This window comes from Myotis daubentonii, chromosome 19 (genome assembly GCF_963259705.1).
Source record: "Myotis daubentonii chromosome 19, mMyoDau2.1, whole genome shotgun sequence".
Classification (NCBI taxonomy): domain Eukaryota; kingdom Metazoa; phylum Chordata; class Mammalia; order Chiroptera; family Vespertilionidae; genus Myotis; species Myotis daubentonii.
Window position 1 is genome coordinate 23138872 of NC_081858.1, and position 19587 is coordinate 23158458.

The 19587-nt window shown below is 49.1% G+C and overlaps 1 protein-coding gene across 3 annotated transcripts in view; it reads left to right on the forward strand.

The window, feature by feature from the left end:
- The window catches only part of SGSM1 (small G protein signaling modulator 1), a 61019-nt gene that overhangs the window by 25254 nt on the left and 16178 nt on the right, over nucleotides 1-19587 (forward strand). For 2 of the 3 annotated variants that reach the window (XM_059677208.1, XM_059677209.1), the window contains exons 5-16: nucleotides 1168-1320; nucleotides 4216-4283; nucleotides 4556-4701; nucleotides 4891-5022; nucleotides 7131-7255; nucleotides 8688-8755; nucleotides 9811-9974; nucleotides 10143-10275; nucleotides 11905-12069; nucleotides 13971-14109; nucleotides 16697-16761; nucleotides 18610-18755. In XM_059677208.1, the coding sequence (XP_059533191.1) occupies nucleotides 1168-1320; nucleotides 4216-4283; nucleotides 4556-4701; nucleotides 4891-5022; nucleotides 7131-7255; nucleotides 8688-8755; nucleotides 9811-9974; nucleotides 10143-10275; nucleotides 11905-12069; nucleotides 13971-14109; nucleotides 16697-16761; nucleotides 18610-18755 (1504 nt within the window). The remainder of the gene's footprint in view (nucleotides 1-1167; nucleotides 1321-4215; nucleotides 4284-4555; nucleotides 4702-4890; nucleotides 5023-7130; nucleotides 7256-8687; nucleotides 8756-9810; nucleotides 9975-10142; nucleotides 10276-11904; nucleotides 12070-13970; nucleotides 14110-16696; nucleotides 16762-18609; nucleotides 18756-19587) is intronic. The other variant, XM_059677210.1, reaches the window with a different exon arrangement.

Below are 19587 nucleotides of genomic sequence, written 5' to 3' on the forward strand. Positions count from 1 at the left end.
GGTGGTCACTCCACTTCACTGGATGAGAAGTGGCCCTTTTCTTGACCTTCAGGTCCTGCCTGCCTAGGGCTACTGGCCAGAACTGCATGATGGGCAGGGCTCTAGATCTGGCATTGCCAGCTCCCATTTGGCATCTGAATCCCCAGCTATTTGATCTTCAGGAGCCTCCAGTCCACCTGGTAAATGCCCAGATGCTGCTGATAAATTTCTTAAAGGGATGGATTTCCATGGGCCTTCTATAATACTGGGAGTGACTTGTTAATGGAGGAATTCAAGATGCCCGTAGCAGGTGGTAAAGGAGCGCCATCATTCATTCATGCAGTCATGAATAGCTATACTGAGCTCCTCCTACCTGCCAGGCACTGTGCTAGGCCCTGACATGAAGAGGAACCGTTCTTACCCTGGGGTAGACTCTCAGGAAGTATTGTATTTAAAAAATAATTACATCATTTAGTTCATGCCCTCATGGTCACAGTGTGGAGGGGAAGACAGAAGAGTGAGCAGGAAGTTACGCTTCAGAGTCATAAGGGCACAGAGGAGAGCCCCTCCCCCAGTTCTGGCTGGTCTGAGAGGGCTTCTGCAAGAGGGGACGTCCTCACTGAGACCTAAAGAGTGAGAAGGGGTGAGCCTGGAATGGGATAGGGAGGGAAAGCAGGAATAAGCAGCTCATGGAAAGTCCTCAGATGAGAGCCTGGCAGCCTCAGAGATCTGCAGATTTCTCTGTCTAGCTAGATCATGGGGTCAGAAAGGAGAGTAGTAAGGGGATGTATGGAGAGGTGATCAGGAGAAAGGTCACCAAGTGCCCTGTCGGTCATGTTAAGCTTGCGTTTCAAGGGCAGTCAGGAGCCACTGAAGGATCTATAATCCAAGACTCTCCTTGACCAGCGCTCATTTCTAGGGGAGAGAGAGAGAGAGAGAGAGAGAGAGAGAGAGAGAGAGAGATCGAGAGAGATCATCAACAGTGTATGAACTTGTCTCTTTACCACCTCTTCACTCTCACTGGGTATTATTTTTTTCAACTCTTTACCCATTTGCCAAGAGCAATATGGTTTTAGTTGCCATTTCTTTATTTCCTAGATAGGTTGACCATTTTCCCATTTGCATATGGATCCTCTTGGATTTTCCTTTTTGGTGAATATCTTTTCTCCTTCCTTGCTGGTCTCAAAGGCGAAACCAGATCCAGGGCCTCCAGGAGAATGTGCGGAAGCTGCCGAAGCTACCCAACCTGTCCCCACTTGCCATCAAGCACCTGTGGATCCGCACGGCCTTGTTTGAGAAGGTCCTGGACAAAATTGTGCATTACCTTGTGGAAAACAGCAGGTGAGCCGGAAAGACCAGACACCTGGGTGCACTCTGCCTCCACCTGCTGGCAGTCTTGGAAATTGCACCCCTTGCACAAAGCCACTTTTTTTTTGCCCCCTTGATGTGCACTTGATTTAAAGGTACTAAATACAGGTCGTCTGGACATTTGAATCTGAACCGGCCTAGATTAGAACCTTGGGAAGATTCAGGTGTTTAGTAGCAGTGCGGGGTCTTCGCACTTGGAATGGGTTATAAACGGATCTTGAGATTTTGGTGATCTGTCTTCTCCAGCGAGTTAAGCCCACAGTCTACTCGCCGCCAACCATATGGCTGTAGGGAAATCACTTAGCTGCTCTGTGTCTGTTTTCTCTTTTGGTAAGTGGGATAGAGATTGCTGCCACTTCGAAGAAGAGATGAGAAAGGGAGTTAGTCATTTTGGAAGTGAATAATGACTCTTTCTACATCTTCTCTCCTGGCTCAGAATTACCTGATGTAAAGGTTTTATAGTATGAGTCCTCTTGGCAAGCATTTATCCCTGTATTCATGTATTCATCCAAATAAGTATTTAGTGATCATCTACTATGTGCCAGGCGCTAACCTAGAGGTTGGGGATACATTGCTTTTACCTGTCATATTATGCCCAGAGCAGTGGGGAGCCCTGAAGAATCTATAGTTTGAGATTCCTCGTGGCCAGTACTCCTTTCCAGCCAGAGGGAGAGAGAGAAATATCTAATAATCTCCCCATCTTTTGGGATATGAAAGTGCCTGTTTAACTTAACTACATCTTCACACACAGTGGATGTTGTGTAATAAAAGAATATATTGTATTCTTTGCCTGTTTGCTAGGAAAATATGTATGAAAGTACAGAGCAAGGTCCTTTCCCTCATGAAGCTGACATTGTAACAAGGGAAACAGTCAAGTAGTAATTTAATAATATGTGGCGAGTGTTCCAAGATAAGAGGGTGGTGTTTCACCTCCTCCCGGTGCTTATGGAAAGTGTCCTGGAAGGTATGACAGTTAAGCTTCCATTTGAAGGGTGTGTGGGCATTAACCAGGTGAAGGGGGTGGGGAAGAGTGTTCCCAGCAGAGGGAACAGCAGGCACAGAGGCCTTGAGGCAGGAGAGGAACTGAAAGAAATCCAGGCTCTGGGGCTGCAGTTAATCTCTTCACCTTCTTGTAAATTGTAACACGTCTCTGTCCCCTGCCCTGTCCCCAGGGCCTCTGAGGTTACTGCCTGTGGTGTGTGACCTTGTGTTTTCCTACTGAATATGTCAGTCAAAAAGAATGAGTAATTATTTCAGCAGCAATGCTAACCTGCTGTTGCTTCATAAAACTTTGTATTTTGAATTTTAGATTCACACAGAAGTTGCAACATTAGTACAGGGCGTTCTTGCCTCCCCACAATGATAGCATTCTACACAACCAGAGTACAAGACCCAAAACAAGAAGTTGCCATTGGTACAACACTGTTAACTAAACTACAAGCTTTATTTGGATTTCACCAGTTTTTACATATACTCATGTTTTTGCTATGTAGTTCTCTGAAATGTTAAAGCATGTGTTGTTTCATATAAACATCACCACACTCAGGAAGAAGAACTGTCCGACAGAAACCCGTCACCTTAAAGAAACTTTTTCCGGTACCTTTACAGTCACACCTTGCTCCAGGGCCTCCCTGATGTCTTTTCAGGCACCATTTCCAAGGTCACATAACTGCCAGTTTTTGGAAGGGACACGGAATGGTGGAATGGAAAATGTCTCGAAGCATTATCTTTATATCTGACACTAAACTGTATAAACTTGATGTTGAGCATGCCTGGGGCATGTCAGTTATGCCTCAACCAATATTCTGGTTGGTAGAAGATTTCTTTGGGGTAAAATGACAATGATGCTGCAGGAATTTAGTGAGAAATTCCTGGTGTCAGAGTTGGTGCTGTTGCTGTACATGCAGGTCAACATTTCATCCTCCCAACAGCCTGGATAGATGCGTCTGTCATTCTTTCCATTTTGGATCGAAGCTCAGAGAGGGTAATCCCCTGCCCAGGGGCACACAGCGCGGGAGAGAGTAGCCAAGAGGGGCTCCCCCTCGGTCTATGTGACTCCAGATCCTTTGCCCTTCATCCCCGACTATAGGATGGAAAGAGCCAATCCACCTGGGTGTGGCCTCCAGCAAGTCACTTACCCAACCTGGGACTGAGATCCGTCAGGAGGTCAGAACAAGGTCCTTTCCAACTCTGAAAGTCTGTTATCTCTAGACTGACTAAGGTTTGCACAGACTTACACACCACTACACAACTCAAACAAAGGCTGAAAACATTCAGCACAAACACTGCATGTGATGGCTTCTCGTGTCGCTTTGAAGAGCCAGAATCCAGGGGTGTGTGTCTGGCCAGCATTGTCCACATGAGTTATCTGGACAGGAAGGCCTGTTCATACAGCCTTTTGGGACAAGGACAGCTGAAAAGCGTTTTATCGCCTCAATAATATTAGAGGGGTAGATATCATTTGTGCCTCCTAATGACTTCCTGTCTGAAATGGAAGATGTGGTAGAAGCAGACAAAACCAGCCAGGCCTCAGCAGGCTTCTCATTATTCCCATTACCTCATTAAGGCTTTTATTACCGTCGTGTATTAAGCAGTGACATGCTCAGCCCCAGAGAGGGTAAGCGACTTGCTGGAGTGACTGTGCTAAAATCAGTGCCTTCCATCTGTTGTCCCTCTTGAAAGTCCTTCCCAAAACCCTATGCGATACATTATCATCTTCCTGTTACGGATGGGGCAGCTGAGGCGTACAGAGGTAACCTCATGACAAGAGGGAGAGTGAACCCATCCTGTCTGCTTTTAACCACCAGGCCATGGTGCACCCTCTGCCGGTCACTTCCCAAACCTGCATGCTCTTTCCTCTCTTGCTAGTAAATACTATGAAAAAGAAGCACTCCTGATGGACCCTGTGGATGGCCCCATCCTTGCGTCTTTGTTGGGTGAGTGTGCAGCGCTCTGAGCTTCCTGTGTCTCTCCAGTCTCCGCGCACAGGGCCCCTCCTAAGGGCCTCGCTCACCTCCCTCCAGCCTCCCCCATCAAACTCACTTGTTCCCTGTCTGTTGCTCCCAGGGTCTTGTTTCTCGCCTTAGCAGGACTCTGGGGCATCCTAGCTGACCAGAGGAGAGGGATAGTGCAATGGGTGGCCCACCTGGTGGTAGACGGGAGGGCAGACTTTCAGGGGCCAAGGATTACCAGCCCCTCTGCTCTGCAGTGGGGCCCTGTGCCTTGGAATACACCAAGATGAAGACGGCGGATCACTTCTGGACCGACCCCTCTGCTGACGAGCTCGTCCAGAGGCACCGCATCCACAGCTCGCACCTGCGACAGGACTCGCCCACCAAGCGCCCCGCCCTCTGCGTGAGTGGGGTGGGCAGTGAGACCCTGTGGGGGAATCAGGCTGAGTTCCTGACTGGGCGTGAGTGGGGCGGGCAGTGAGGCCCTGTGGGGGAATCAGGCTGAGTTCCTGACTGGGCGTGGGGGCAGGGGATGGAGTGGGGCCTTGAAGGTCACTCCAGCCTCATCCTCTACCTCCGCGCACACTGCCAGATCCAGAAGAGGCTTTCGAGTGGCAGCATGGATGACCGCCCATCCCTCTCCGCCCGCGACTATGTGGAGTCCCTGCACCAGAACTCCAGGGCCACCCTGCTCTATGGCAAGAACAACGTTCTCGTTCAGCCGGTGAGAGCTCATCGTGGGCCCAGATCTTCCGCTGGGGGGTCTGGCTCCATGTTACAGAGAAGTTCCCTTTGGCTCTAGGTTGCCCATTCATTCATCCACCCACCTACTCACCCACCTATTCATTCATCTGCCAGTATTTTCTCTATCCATTCATTCATCCATATGCTGCTATTTCCTTCATTCAAGCATCCACATGCCAGTATTTCCTTCTATCAAATCCATCCACACATCCACCCATATGTCAATATCGCCAGCCAGCCTATCACTTCTCTTGCTGTGTCTATAGCCACCATCCTTCTGTTCCTGCACTTCCCACCATTCCTTCATCCATCTTCCTGTATTTATGTCCACTCACCCATCCATCCATCCATTTGTCCATTTATTCTCTAGTCCATCTGTCCATCTACCTGTTCATCCAGCCATCTCTTCATTCATTCTCTCGTTACCACTCAGTCAGCACACCTTTATACGGAACCTGCTAAGTGTTAGATGCTTAGGATATCAAGATAAATATCTTCATAGTTAATATTGATTAAGCACTTCCTATGTGTCGGACACTGTACTAAGTGCTTTTAATTCTATCAACTCATTTAAACTTCACAACCACCATTTGAGGCAGGTGCTGTTATCCTAGCTGATTACACTGCGGCCCCTGAGGGCAGAGTAAGGCACAGAGTTATTATTTGAATTCAGGATGGCTGATGCCAGAAGTTGCCACTCACCAGTCACCCTCTGTGCCCTGCACTGGGCCAGGCCCCAGGAATAGCGATGAGCAGGCATATGGTGTCCCTCCCTTCATGGGAATTCTCCTTTGCTGTCCCCTCCCCGGGAACACTAGGGTCAGTGTAGTGTTTGGGCTCAGCTGAGAGGAAGCAGAGGGACAGCTGTTGGCCACCCAGCTCTGTGGTCACCGTTAGAATCACTGGGTGACCCTGAGCAAGTCACTCCTCAGTATCCACATCGTAGCTTCCTGAGACCTAAGAAGCATCCATTTAAGATGCACCATTTTTTATATAACTATCAGGAAATTGAAAGTGCTATTAAATTATATACAGTGTTTTCTCTCTACTTGAAACTCTTCTTTTATGTGTTTTGAAAGCTCTTTGAGATTTATTTGGATATAGTTTTTATAAATGCCAGGCCTCCTTCCAAGAACTTTTCTCCACATGTGCAGTAACCACCATGCACAAGACTTAATTGCAATAACAATATGAACAGCTGTGACTGAGTGTACATGCGTCAGGCAATGATAACGGCATCCCAGTGGTGGGATGCTGCTGATTATAAGATGCGTCCTTGTATTCAGGCACACTGAAATGTGAAAGACAGATGCGCATCTTAGAATGGAAGAAAGACTGCGACTGTGCCCCCGTGGTGGGGCTGCAGGCTTGGGTGGTTCAATTGAGACCTGTGACCCTGAGCCATACTGGATACATACCAGATGCTCAGTAAATGTTAGTTGTTGGTCTACAAATGTTGTTGAGGTGAATTTGGTGGAGCAGCTGCCGCCTCTATGGGTGAGGCTTAGAGACACCCCTCTCCAGTCCCTTGCCCACTTGGGATACAGTATAGCAGGTGAGAAGCCCTGCAGGCAGTTTGGGAAGCCAGAGGCTCAGGCTGCTGGGCGGGGAGGATGCTGCGGGTATGTGGGGAGGGGCTTCTGGGTAATGTCTCGGGGAGCAGACAGAGGTTAGCTGCAATTTTTTTCTCCCTTAAGACTGGCTAAAATGATGGAGGGTAAGTGTCTTCTGCTTTGAAAAAGGTGATGTTGAGAGGGACAGAGCTCCTCCTTGCTTCTAAAGAATTCCCAGGTCCACCCTTGCAGCAGGGCCCTGGACCTCAGAAGGGAGGTGTGGGTATGAAAGTGCGAGGGGCAGGCAGCTCTCACAGCTGGGTCTGCTAGTATAACACCCATCCTGGGTGGTTGGCTGCAATAGCCTTGCTTAGTATGGCCACCTAGAAGGAAGTTCAGGGTCTTCCAAATAGCCATGACCTTGGAGGGAATGACCCAACCTCTTGGTTCCGGTTATGTGTCCTTGAGTCCAATGGACCATGTTAACTGTTCACTCTGGCACTACAACCAAGCCTGAGTCCTTCTTTCTCTACAGAGGGATGACATGGAGGCTGTCCCAGGGTACCTGTCCCTGCACCAGACTGCTGACCTCATGACCCTGAAGTGGACACCCAACCAGCTGATGAATGGGTCTGTGGGAGATCTGGACTATGAGAAGAGGTAGGGTGCCAGGTCCCTCCCCTCCCCTTGGCACAAGGAAGTTTGTGCCCTGTCCCTTGTGCCCCTACCTGCTGCTCCATCTGGTTGTTACAGCCGCTTGGCCCAGCCTCCCTATGGCAGTGGCCTCATGGGGAATTCACGAACTTGGGAGGATCCAGTAACGGACTGGAAGAATCTTAGGGTGTGGGAACGAGGCAGAGCCCTGGCCAAAACACCACCCAGAAATATCTTAACAAAGATTTCATAACTTTGGCCAAATCAATGGGGAGTTCCCAGGCTAAAGTCTACCATTGGAGGAGTCCCCTGTCCCACGGGAATAGGCCCCCACTGGCCCCACTTGTGCTCAGTCCTGGCGGAGAGGGGGTGTGGCCTTGGCATAGCACAGCGGTGCATCCAGGGGGTGGCCTCTCATGCCACTGGTCAGCTGCTCCCCACAGCAAAGTCTTGGGTCTCCTGAAGGAAACCTGAGCAGTGCATTCCTGTGGCCCCACCTCCCATGGTGTTCTGAGGGGAAAAGCTGAAAAAGGCAAACCTGCAGTAAATCACAGGGCCCATTAACCCAGCACTTTCTAGAATGTATTAGTGCCGTGTTGAGCCCTTCAAATGGGCAATTCCATTTAATCCTCATAGCAATACTATGCAGTGGGTATTAGCATCCTCATTTGCAGAGGAGGAAACTGTGGCTCATAGAAGCCTCTAAGTCACACTGCTAGGACCTGTGAAGTCAAGGCTGTTGAATGGCTGTTCTGACTCCTGCCCGTGGACATAGGGTGGCCTGAAGTTAGGATCAGCATTAGTCAAGACTCGGATACCAGTGACAGAAAACCGAACTCAAGCTGACTTAAGCATTTGCACACCTGAGCTGGAAAACCCCGGGGCAGTGGCTTCAGGCATGGCTAGATCCAGGGACTCAAGTGAGGAAGACCTGAACACTTTCCATCTCTTGGCTCTGCTTCCTGACTGTTGACTCCATTTTTTTCTTGCCATAGCCTCACATCTCCAGACTTCTAGCATCCTTACCACTACTTTCCTAGCATAAAGGAGCATCTGTTCCCCAGTAATTCTAATATAAATTTGATAATTGAATCTCATTGGTTCTGCTTATGTCACGGGGTCATCCCTGAACCAATCAATCACTGTGACCAAAACAGTAGAATATGTTGATTGGTCAGGCCTCAGTCAGGTGGCCATTCTGGAGTTCTGGGGTGGAGGGTGGGTGAGGTCAGCCTCAGCCACATGGAGTGGAGGCAAGGGAGGAGGGGACCAGGAAAGAGGAGATAGTCTGGGAAGACTGTGATACAGATGTTAGGGTCAGGTGGGCCCTGGTGAGAAGAGTGGAGGAACCCATGGGTGTGGTCTTCTGGCCTCCGGGGCCTCCCCCACGGTGATGTGGACAGACATCCTGCAGCTCTGACCTTCCCTCACCTTCCAGCGTCTATTGGGACTATGCCATGACCATCCGCCTGGAGGAGATCGTCTACCTGCACTGCCACCAGCAAGGTAGGGACTGCCTGCCCGCCCCCCTGTTGCCTACGCAACCTCAGGAAACTGACTTCACCTCTCTGAGCCTCAGTTTCCCCTCAGTGGGGATCCTACCAGGACCTACTCATGGGGTTATTGTGAGGATCAAGTGGCATATGTTAAGGTCTCAGCATCAAACCCATGGTGTTAGTTGCTAATACTGAGCAATTATGGTGTGCCAAGCATGGCTCTGAGTATTTACATGCCTGTTACTTAATCATCACAACAACCTAGAGATAAGGGCTCCGTCACGGCCAGTTCACAGGTGTGGAAGCAGCATGGCACAAAGACATGCAGCTTATAAGCTCCAGAGCCTGGACTTGAACCCAGGTCTTTGTCACTCCAAAGTCAGTGCTCAGCCGACCTGGGATTAATAACTAGCATTCCCCTTTAAAGCTCAAGGAAGGCATATTTATAATAAGCAGAGAGCCATACTGCTTTGGGAAGCAAGGGACCTGTGGCCAACCAAGGTGTAAAACATATAAGCTTATTTAATGAGGTAGAACTGGGTTCCAATCCACACCCTGCCATTTACTAGCCGTGTGACCCTTGGCAAGTTATATAACCTCTCTGAGCCTCGGTTTTATCATTTGTAAACTAGGCAATAATAGATATTTTGAGTACTACAATAAGATGGTACCTTTAATGTGATGTGCTTATATACAGTAAGTGCTCAATCCGTGCTACTGACAGTTACTACGGCACTGAGAAAGCCTCCATACAAAAATAGATCAAGCAGATTTGTAAAGGGTGCTTGAGGGGCATGTGTGTTGGGAGGCAGTCTTTCCCTTTGCTGGGGGCTGTAGGACATGTTCTTCTTGACCGTGTCCTACAGCTCCCGTCAACAGTGATCATAGGTGGGATGAGAGGGACTTGGGGGAGGTGAAACTGCCCCTGACCTTCTGTCCAGACCTGTCCCAGAGCCTCAAAGCAGGTCCATTTATTGGCCTGGGGGTATGTGTTGGCCAGGAGGGCCCGTCACCATGCCTCTTAGTGACTTCCTGCTGGGTCTTCTGTGGTCGGTCACATGGCAGTGGACAGCGGCGGGACGGTGGTGCTGGTCAGCCAGGACGGGATCCAGAGGCCACCCTTCCACTTCCCCAAGGGAGGGCACCTCCTGCAGTTCCTCTCATGCCTGGAGAACGGGCTGCTCCCTCACGGGCAGCTGGACCCACCACTCTGGTCTCAGCGGGGGAAGGTGAGTGATCGTGGCTGGGGGTGGGGTCAGCCAGGGTGAATCGTCATTCTTGCCCAGGAGCCCTTAGGTGGCTTTTCGGGCTCATGCGCACCCCATCACGACCCTCATGATGTGCAGTTGGGGGACAGGTGTGTCCCAGGGACTGTGCACTGGGACATGTTCTTTCAGGGCAAAGTATTTCCCAAACTGCGCAAGCGAAGCCCTCAGGGTTCTGCCGAGTCCACAGCTTCAGACAAGGAGGATGACGAGGCCACGGATTACGTGTTCAGGATCATCTACCCCAGCCTGCAGTCCGAGTTCGGTAAGTTGCCCTGTTCCTGGGCCCAGGGAGCCAGCCATTAGCTGATCCTAAAAATGAACTAGGCGTTTGGAAATAGAGGACAAGGGGTCTGGATTCTGGGGCTAACGGGGGAACCTGGAATCAGGAAGTTCCTACCTTGGTGGCCTTGATTTGCCCCCATATGGGAACAAATAACCACTCTCCTTAGCGAATGAAGATGCCACTGACTGGGAGGCGGCATGGGATGGTGGCAGTGACCTGGACTCTGGAAATCATGTTGAACTTGGGCAAGTCACTTTAACCTCCTATGCCTCAGTTTCATCATCTGGAAAATGGGGTGTCTACAGCACATATTTCATAAGGCTTTTGGAGGATTAAATTAGATAAGTCACTTGACATAGAACACTCAAATGTTAGCTGCTATTGTGTTATTATACTTCAACATATTGTAAGGATTTAATGAGATAATGAGGCGATCAATGTAAAGCCCTTAAAATAAGGTCTTGCACATAGTAGGCACTCAATAAATGATAGTCAAAGCAGCAAAGGGAAGTAAAGTGCTTGGCACTAGCACAGGAGATGATCTGCCTGCTGATTGCCGTGAGACAGATGCTTAGTGAATGGAGATTGTTGCTATTAAGATGATCATTCTTATGGACTGTTGTTAGGATTAAGTGAATTACTATTTGAAAAGTTCTTGAAAGGAGGCCTGGCATTTATTAAGCACTGTGTGGACGGACGTCTGTGAAACAAATCAGTATTAAGTTATACATCCTTTCTGTTATTTAACCCTCTGTGACCCTATTGATCCGATCAGATGGGTAATGGCTTGAAGCCTCCCTTTGCTTAAGTGACCTCGGCTGCGCAGTGAGAGGCTCTTTGAAAGCAGATGTCCTTCCAGCAAGGTTGAACTAGCCATGCCCGGCCACTTAGTGCTCCATCTCTCATCCATCGCCGAGTTGGATTGGCAGCAAGATCCTACAGGGCTTGGGTCAGTGTGTTTCCATCCATATATTCCTTCCTGAAGAGCCACAGAGTGTCCTAAAGTGTTCCTTAGCATGTGCACTCCTGCCCAGGCTGTCTGTGCTCACAGCCCCACCGGAGAGCTGGTTCATTAGCCAAGACCAGATGCCCTGTGGCCACCTTCCCAGAAAACTCTCTCCACAGGGGCTCATCCTCCAACAGGCTCTTGCCGGAGCCAGGCTGGATTCCCTTATTTGGGGAATATCACTGCTAGCTTCTTGTGGCTGCATGTGCTACCAGGACAGACGCTAGGATTCAAGACACTAGGATGCACAATCCGTTGTGATAGGGGCTGTCCTGTACACTGAAAGATGTTGAGCAGCATCCCTGGTCTCCACCTACTAGATGCCAAGTGGCCAATCCATCCCCTGCCCACCAAGGGTGGCAACCAGAAATGTCTCCAGTCATTGCCAAGAAACTGGAGGAAAATTGTCTCAGGCTGAGAACTGCTGGTTCAGAGAAAAGCTCACATCAGTGCATTCAACTCGGTCACTGTGTGTGGGGCGGTCGGGGTTGGGGTGCAGGGTGAAGGTTCAAGTTCCGAAGACTTGGTTCTTCTGGTCGGTTCCGTGTTCTGCCCGCCTCAGACTTTCCATTTCACTGGTGCTTTTTGTTTTGTGTCTCAAGTTGTTCCCGACCCCTTGGGCGGCACATCCTCGGTCTCCGTGGGCCCTGCCTGGACGGTGGTTCCTGTGGGCCGGTCCATGCTGGTGGTGGCCAGGGGCAGTCGGTGGGCCCAAACCAGATGGGATGCCACCCTTCCCATACCAGGCTTGAAGCAGCAGCCCCCCAGTAATGTCTGGGTCCCCCCATCCGTTGGGACTGGGTGCCAGCCACCTCTGCCATGTTGTCATTTGAGTCTTGGTCCTAGTGGAGATGGAGGTGAAAGACAAATAAGTACCCTTATGCTGTCCAGTTGGTACCCTGCGTGATGCAGTTTGGAGTGCTGTGGGTTCAGTAGTGAAGGGATCCATTGGTGATGTCTACAGGGTGGGAGGGACTGGGGGCAGAGGCATGCCTGCCACACCTGGGCACAACTGATCAATGCTTCCCTGAGATTGGCTAAGAACCGGGGCTGTTTTTCTAGAACATTTTACAGGGGCTTGCTGGTCATTTTTGGTCAGCTCATTGGTGAGTCTGCTTGGGGAAGGTTTAGTGTAACAAGCCAGTTTTGGTGGCCCCCAAAGCCTCATTCTGGAGGCAGCTTTGTCCTACGTCATTGGGTAGGAGCTGACCCTGTCAGCCACTGCGCTCTGATGACAAGTGGGGCTGAGCCCACAACTACCCTCCCCTTGGAGCCTGAGAGAAGATGCCATATTACCACTCATCCTTGAGGACGCCTGGCACCAGGGTAAATATGCATCTCTCTTCATTTCCTGGAGCAGGGCTTGGCAAACATGGCCTGCAGGCCAAACCCAGCTTCATTCTCTACAGCCCGGGAGCTGAGAATGGTCTTTTCATTTTTTGAATAACTGAAAAAAAAAATCAAAAGCAGAATAATATTTTGTGACAGGTGATAATGATATGAAAGTCACATTTCAGTGCCCATAAAGTTTTATTAGAACATACCCATGCTTGTTTGTTTACATTTTATGTATGGCTACTTTTGCACTACAACAGCAGAGTTGAATGGCTACAATAGCAACCAAGTGGCTCACAAATCCAAAACTATTTTCTACTTGGATCTTTACAGAAAATATTTCTTGAGCCCTGTCCTAGAGAAAATAATTTTTGCACCTGTCTCAAACTGCCAGGGGGCTAAGAAGTTAACTGTAGAAATTTTGATGTGTATGTCACCAGTATGTTTGTCCTGCAGCAGCACAGATCCTGCGGTGTTCTTGGAGCTGGGAAAGAAAACAGTGAGGGAAACTTAAGGGCCATATTCCTGGGAGCAGTTGATCAGGAATCACCAATGTCCAGGAGTTAGGAGCTCAGTCGTGCTTTCTTGGTTTTCGAATGTGGTTGCTATATCAGAATTATTTTTGAAATATAGACTCAAGGGATGTATGACCAGGAGGTTTTAATTGGCTACGTCAGGGGTGGGATACAGGCTTATGGCTTTTTAATAAGCCCCTGCCCCCATGTGATTCTGGGCATGGCCAGCCTACTTGAGACCCATTGAAGCAGCTGGATCAGGACCACGGACAGCGCAGGTACCCTCTTCTAGTCAGTGGGAGGCTCCACTGGGTTCTCACCCTTGTGTGCCCTGCCTCATCAGATGAGTCAGGCTTCCTCTGTCTCACTACCAGAGACTCTCTCACCAGAGAGTCTGTCTCTGAGGACTGGAGACCATCTGCCTTCCCCAGAAGCCCCCAGCAGGTCCCCGTCCTTTCATGTCAGCCTCCTGTGAGGACAGCTGAATGACAACATGGTGTGAGGCATGGCCTCCTACTCTGGGATTGGGCCTGTTTTCTTGGCTCTGGTCTCTCTCTGGGTTCTCTTCCACTCTCTACCGTCATCAGCTCTGCCCATTTGCTGGGGGCCCCAAATTTTGGTGGTGGCTTTCACTGGATCAGGATGGCTCAGGAACTTGGGTCAGACAATGATTGTGGTCGCTGTTTCCTACTGTGACATTAAGGGGCTTTTCCTATCCCTGTTCTGGCCTAGGAGTGAGCGGCTTGTTTTGGGGTGAGGCTTCTGTAACCCACATATGCTCAATCAGGGCTCTTCTTCTGCCTTTCTACTCCCCACAGTGCCCCAGGACCTGATGGATGTCTCCATGAGCAACCTGCCATCCCTATGGCAACCCAGTACCCACAAATCCTCTTGCTCATCTTGTTCACAGAGTGGCTCAGGTGATGGTGGCTCAACCAATGGCTGCAAACATGAGAGGTATGAGGGGCTTGAGCTGTGGATGGAGGGAATTGGAAGGATTTACCAAAGATTTGGAGATACCTGTTACTTGCCTTGCACTGACTTCAGAGGCTCCGGAATCATCCAAATCGAGGTTAAATCCTAGCCTTGTGAAGTCCTAGCTGTTGGAGCTTCCTTACATGGAAAAAGAACGTATGTCGCAGTAACAAACAGCCCTAAAATCTCAGTGGCTATTACAACAAAGGTTTATTTGTCATGTATGCTATGTGTCTATTATGGATCAGTTGGAGACTCTGCTTTCTGCATATCAAAGGCCTCGCTGATGGAGCCACCACCATCTTGAATATTTCCAATCACAGTGACTGAGGGAAATGGCATGGAGGGACTTGAAGCTGCATTTATTTATTTTTTTAAATATATTTTATCGATTTTTTACAGAGAGAAAGGGAGAGGGATACAGAGTTAGAAACATTGATGAGAGAGAAACATTGATTCTGCTGCCTCTTGCACGCCTCCTACTGGGAATGTGCCGCAACCCAGGTACATGCCCTTGACCGGAATCGAACCTGGGATCCTTCAGTCCGCAGGCCGACGCTCCATCCACTGAGCCAAACCAGTTAGGGCCTCGAAGCTGCATTTATGTATTTGTTTATTTATTTATTTTCATTTATTTTATTTTATTTTTTTTATCTTTAAATTCTTTATTAGTTAAGGAATTTAAATGCCCCAGGTCAAATGAGGCACCTGTCATTTCCACTCACACCTCCTGTCTACAAGGAGCCAGGAAGTGAAGTTCCCCCTTGCACTTACAGGGAGAAACCAGAAATACTACTTAATGACAGCCACACATGCCTAAACGGGACACTAATGCTTACTTTATATAGCTATTGTAAGGACATATCAAATAATGGTTTGAAGTGGCCAACACGTGCTACATGGTAATGCTCAATAAATTACACGCGATTTTATTGTATAAAGTTAAATCTTTGCACATAGAGCTTTGGTCTCTTTGGAAGAATGACGCGGCCCATTCATGAGAATGGTCTTGTTTCCTACTGACCTGGCCTGGCCTACAGGAGTGGAATGCGCTTTTCCCTTCTGGGCCTCTGTCCCAATGGGTGGTCAGTCATCAGCTGTAGGAACATCAAGGGCGGGGGGCTGGATCCAGATTTTTTAAGCCTTCTAAGCCCTGGGGACCAGAAACCTTACCATCCGAGCAGATTCTCAGTCTCTCGTCCCAGACCTGCTGAAGCAGAATCCGCATTTAACAAGATCCCAAGACCATGTGTACCTTTAAGTTTGAGAAGCACTGATGTAACCGAGAGACTAACATGTTATTGTGCGTCAGAATCACCTGGGGGAGGCAGCAAAACCTACGGGTGCCTGGACTACTTCTTGGCGGTCCTGACTGAGTGGGTCTGTGTGGGGCCCAGGAATCCACGTGGTGGAGAAATTCCAAGTAATTAGGGGCTTGTGGTCCATGGACCACTGAAAAGTGCTGTTCTAGCTTAGTGCCCCCTTTCACTGTATCTGTTTACACACTTCTAGTGACAGGGAGCTCACCACCTTGCAGGTAGCTAAGCACACTATGGGACAGCTGTCTGTGAGATGCTCTTCTCATGTAATCCGAGCAAGCCCGAGTCTTGCCAGCCTGAGGACACAAAGAGGGTGCCTTTAAAGTTTAATGCCCCCAGGGGTATCTGGGGGACTTCGGCCATGCTTTCTACTCAGTGTTCCCGGGTTTTCCTGGGTGTCCCCTGGGATCATTTTCCCTTACTCTGTTTTTTGCAAGAAGGTACAACACTCTCTTCAGAAGCCCTTATTTTCTACAACAATGCTGGGGCCTTATTCCTTTCTCCTCTTTCAGCCAAAAAAGCCCCCCGGAATTCCCATGCAAGGAGAATTTATGCGGCATCACCTACTTTGCAATCAGCTAGACTCTGAGTCCCAGTTTGGCTCAGTTTGGTTCAGGGGGGTCACTTCAGAAGTCAGAATTCTTTCTGAAGGTGTCAGAAACCCACTTCAAACTGGTTCAAGTAAAAAGGAAAATCTGGCAGAATTGAAAAGTCCACAGGTGCAGTGGCTTCAGGTATGGCTGGATCCAGATGCTCAAAACAGGAATCTGTTTTTTTCTTTGGCTCTTGCTTCTATTTGCCACTATGATGGTTTCATGCTTAGGCAGGCCCTTCTATGCAGTAGCAAAAATGGATCCCAGATGCCACTGCCCATATCCCATTGGCTTTGGAACTTAATCAGGGAAAAGAGTGTCTGTTTCCCAGTTATCCCAACAAAAGTCCCAGGGCTGATTCTCATTGGCCCAGGTTGGGTCACATCACCACCTCTGGCCCAATCACTGTGATTCCAATGTGAGTCATGCACTGGGAAGAACCAGCTCTACCCAAGCCATAGGGACAGAGTTATGGAGTGACTCCCAAGCAGATAGCAGAAGGGGCAGTGATGCTGTATGAACAGAAATAATACCCCCACAGTCCCCTTAACCGGCTGGCTTTAATCTGCTCCTAGAGATAACGAGTTGTCTCCCCTCCAGGAAACCTGGGCTGTGGGTGGGTCTGTCCTAAGTGTCTCCCTTTTCCTCCACCGGCAGGGCTCCCCTGAAGCTTCTCTGTGACAACATGAAGTACCAGATCCTTTCAAGAGCCTTCTATGGATGTGCGTATTGACCTTATTTGCCGTCGTGATCTCCAGGGAACATTTATTGAGTGCCTGCGACGTGCCATCAATATCAGGGGGAGGAGCCTGGCTCTGGAGTTTGAACCCATGCTCCTCTATTTCCTAGATTCCTGGTTTTAGTGACATGATATTAACTTCTCTGAGCCTCAGTTTCCTCATCTATAAATTGGAGATAAATATACTTTGATCCTAAGAGAGGGCAGTGAACAATGGGGTTCCTTGGTGGCAGGGGTTTGGTTTAATCGCCATTGCATTCCCAGTGCCCACCTTAGAGTGTTTGTCTTCAAGACTGAATGAGAAGCATGCATAAAGCCCTGCAGCTAGTGTTGCACATCATAGGTGCTCATAACTGCCTGTTCCCTTTCCCTGTGGACAGAAGCAGAAGAGAAAGGTGGCCTGATCCCTTCCCAAGAACTTAAAAATGAAATTCATAATATAAGTACTCCGATTATTTCATTTTAACCAATGAGGAAACTAAGGTACAGAAAGGGGGAAATGACTTGCCCAAGGTCACACAGCTAATAAGCAACAGACTCAAACCCAGGTCTGCCTGACGCAAAGGCTATGTTTTTTCCCCACTCTGCTATATCAGTTCTTAGCAGGGTTTAGTTCCCTAGCCTCTCAGCCTAGGTGTGTGTATTTCAGGATTCTAGAAAAGTGTTAACACATGCTGCATGGGCCTGTGAAATAGCAGTGCAGGTCCTATCCCTGAGTGCCTGAAGAGGCAGGGAGAGTGTGAGCTCTCCAAGATCAAGGCTTTTGCCTGTCCTGAGCTGACCCATCCCCAATGCCTAATGCAGGGCCTGACATGGAGCAGGCATTGGGTGAGTATGGAACCCAAATGGAAGAGCTTCCTGGAGGAAGGGGAGAAGGTTTAAAGGGATCTTGAATGATGTCATCACATGATGTGGCTCATCCCTGATGGCAGCTGAGAGCCCAGGTTCTGGAACTAGGCAGTTTGGGTTCAAATCCCAACTCCACGCTTCCTAGCTATGTAACCTGAGCAGGTGATGAAACCAGTCTGTGCTTCAGTCTTTCCACCTATGAGATGGGGATAAGAGTACCCCCTGTGGTGAGAATTAAATGAGTGAAGTTAGGTAAGCTCAGGTGGCAGCTCCCTGGCACGTACGTAGTATGTGCTGTGTAAGTGTTAGCCATCATCATCATCATCACTGTTGGTAGGGGCAAGTCCTCAGGCTCAGGAAGGTCTAGGGTCCTCTCTGGGAGTTAAGGATGAGATGGTGGGGGAGATCCAGAAGAAAGGTATGCAGTCAAAACCAGCACAAGCCAGTATTTGCCGAGTGCCTCGTGTTCCAGGCACCATGCCCTCCAGGTGCCCAGGATAGGTTGGGTGAAGGTTGGCAGGCATTCTGTTTAGAGTGCAGGGCCATCTTTGAAAGCAAACCAGTGCCCTCAGCATCCTCTTGGTTATGACTCGCCGGGACCTTGTTTATCCAGCTCCACATTTTCTCCCGCTCTCTTTCTCTCTGTGTGTGGATTGGAGGCACCCAGAGGCACAGGGAGCCCACCCCTACTCTGCTTCCAGCCTGTGAGTTAAATACCTTGGATTCTAGCAGAGGTGGTACCACCCTGACCAAGGTTGAGAAAGGTGACAGGACCGCCCCACGGTCACAGAGCAGTTAAGCAGTCAAGCCCACAAGTGACTTCCCCTTCTGAGCCTAAGCTCCTTACCTGGAAAAGGGGGTGATGAAAACTCGTTGGGTCATGAGGGTTCAGGAAGGTTATGGGCAGCATCTTGGAGACTCTGAGACAAGGCAAGGAGGGTTGGATGGTGGATGATGACCCTTTCTCTATCTCCCCGCACAGGGCTTGCCTACTGCAGACACCTGTCCACAGTGAGGACCCACCTGTCTGCCCTGGTCAATCACATGATTGTGTCTCCAGACTTGCCCTGCGATGCTGGACACGGGCTGACGGCCGGGATCTGGGAGCAGTACCTTCAGGACAGCACAGTAAGGCTTGACCTGGCTCGGCCTGTGGTGGGACTGCAGCAGGTGGGGGGCATCTTGCAATCTAAGGAATAGACTTATCTGCTTGTGGGGACTCAAGGATGTTGTGATGTCTTTGGGTTCTGCATACCAAAACTCAAGAGTTCCAAGACCCATAGCCTGCTTCTGCCTATTGGGATGAGGATCAAGGAGGATGGAAAATACACATGCTCTCCTAGAAGGAGTAAGAATCCATCAGTAGCTAAGCATTTATTAAGCACCAGCTGTATGCTCAGTCCTGCATGAGGTGCTATGAGTCCCCAGTGAGCAGTAATTCATAATGCAGTCGAATCTACTTAGAATGATGAGAGGAGCTAAGTTAGAGGGAGACAGCTGTTAAATTCATCCTAGTGTGCCCCTAAATCATTAGTGTATACAGAACCAGCTACTAATGTTCACTGCGGATTAATTTGCTTTAAAACAATTTTCTTAGAGCTTAGTTGAGATGAAAAACTCCAAGATAATATTCCCAAATAAGCAAGTATACAAATTTGATTGAAAATTAGGTAGAAATATAAGTTCCTTATACCCTGGCTTTCCCTTTTTTTCTTTTTTAAAATTATTTTCTTTTAAATATATTTTATTGATTCTTCACAGAGAGGAAGGGAGAGAGATAGAGAGTTAGAAACATCGATGAGAGAGAAACATCGATCAGCTGCCTCCTGCACACCTCCTACTGGGGATGTGCCTGCAACCAAGGTACATGCCCCTGGCCGGAATCGAACCTGGGACCTTTCAGTCCGCAGGCCGACAGTCTATCCACTGAGCCAAATTGGTTAGGGCTTTTCCTTTTTTT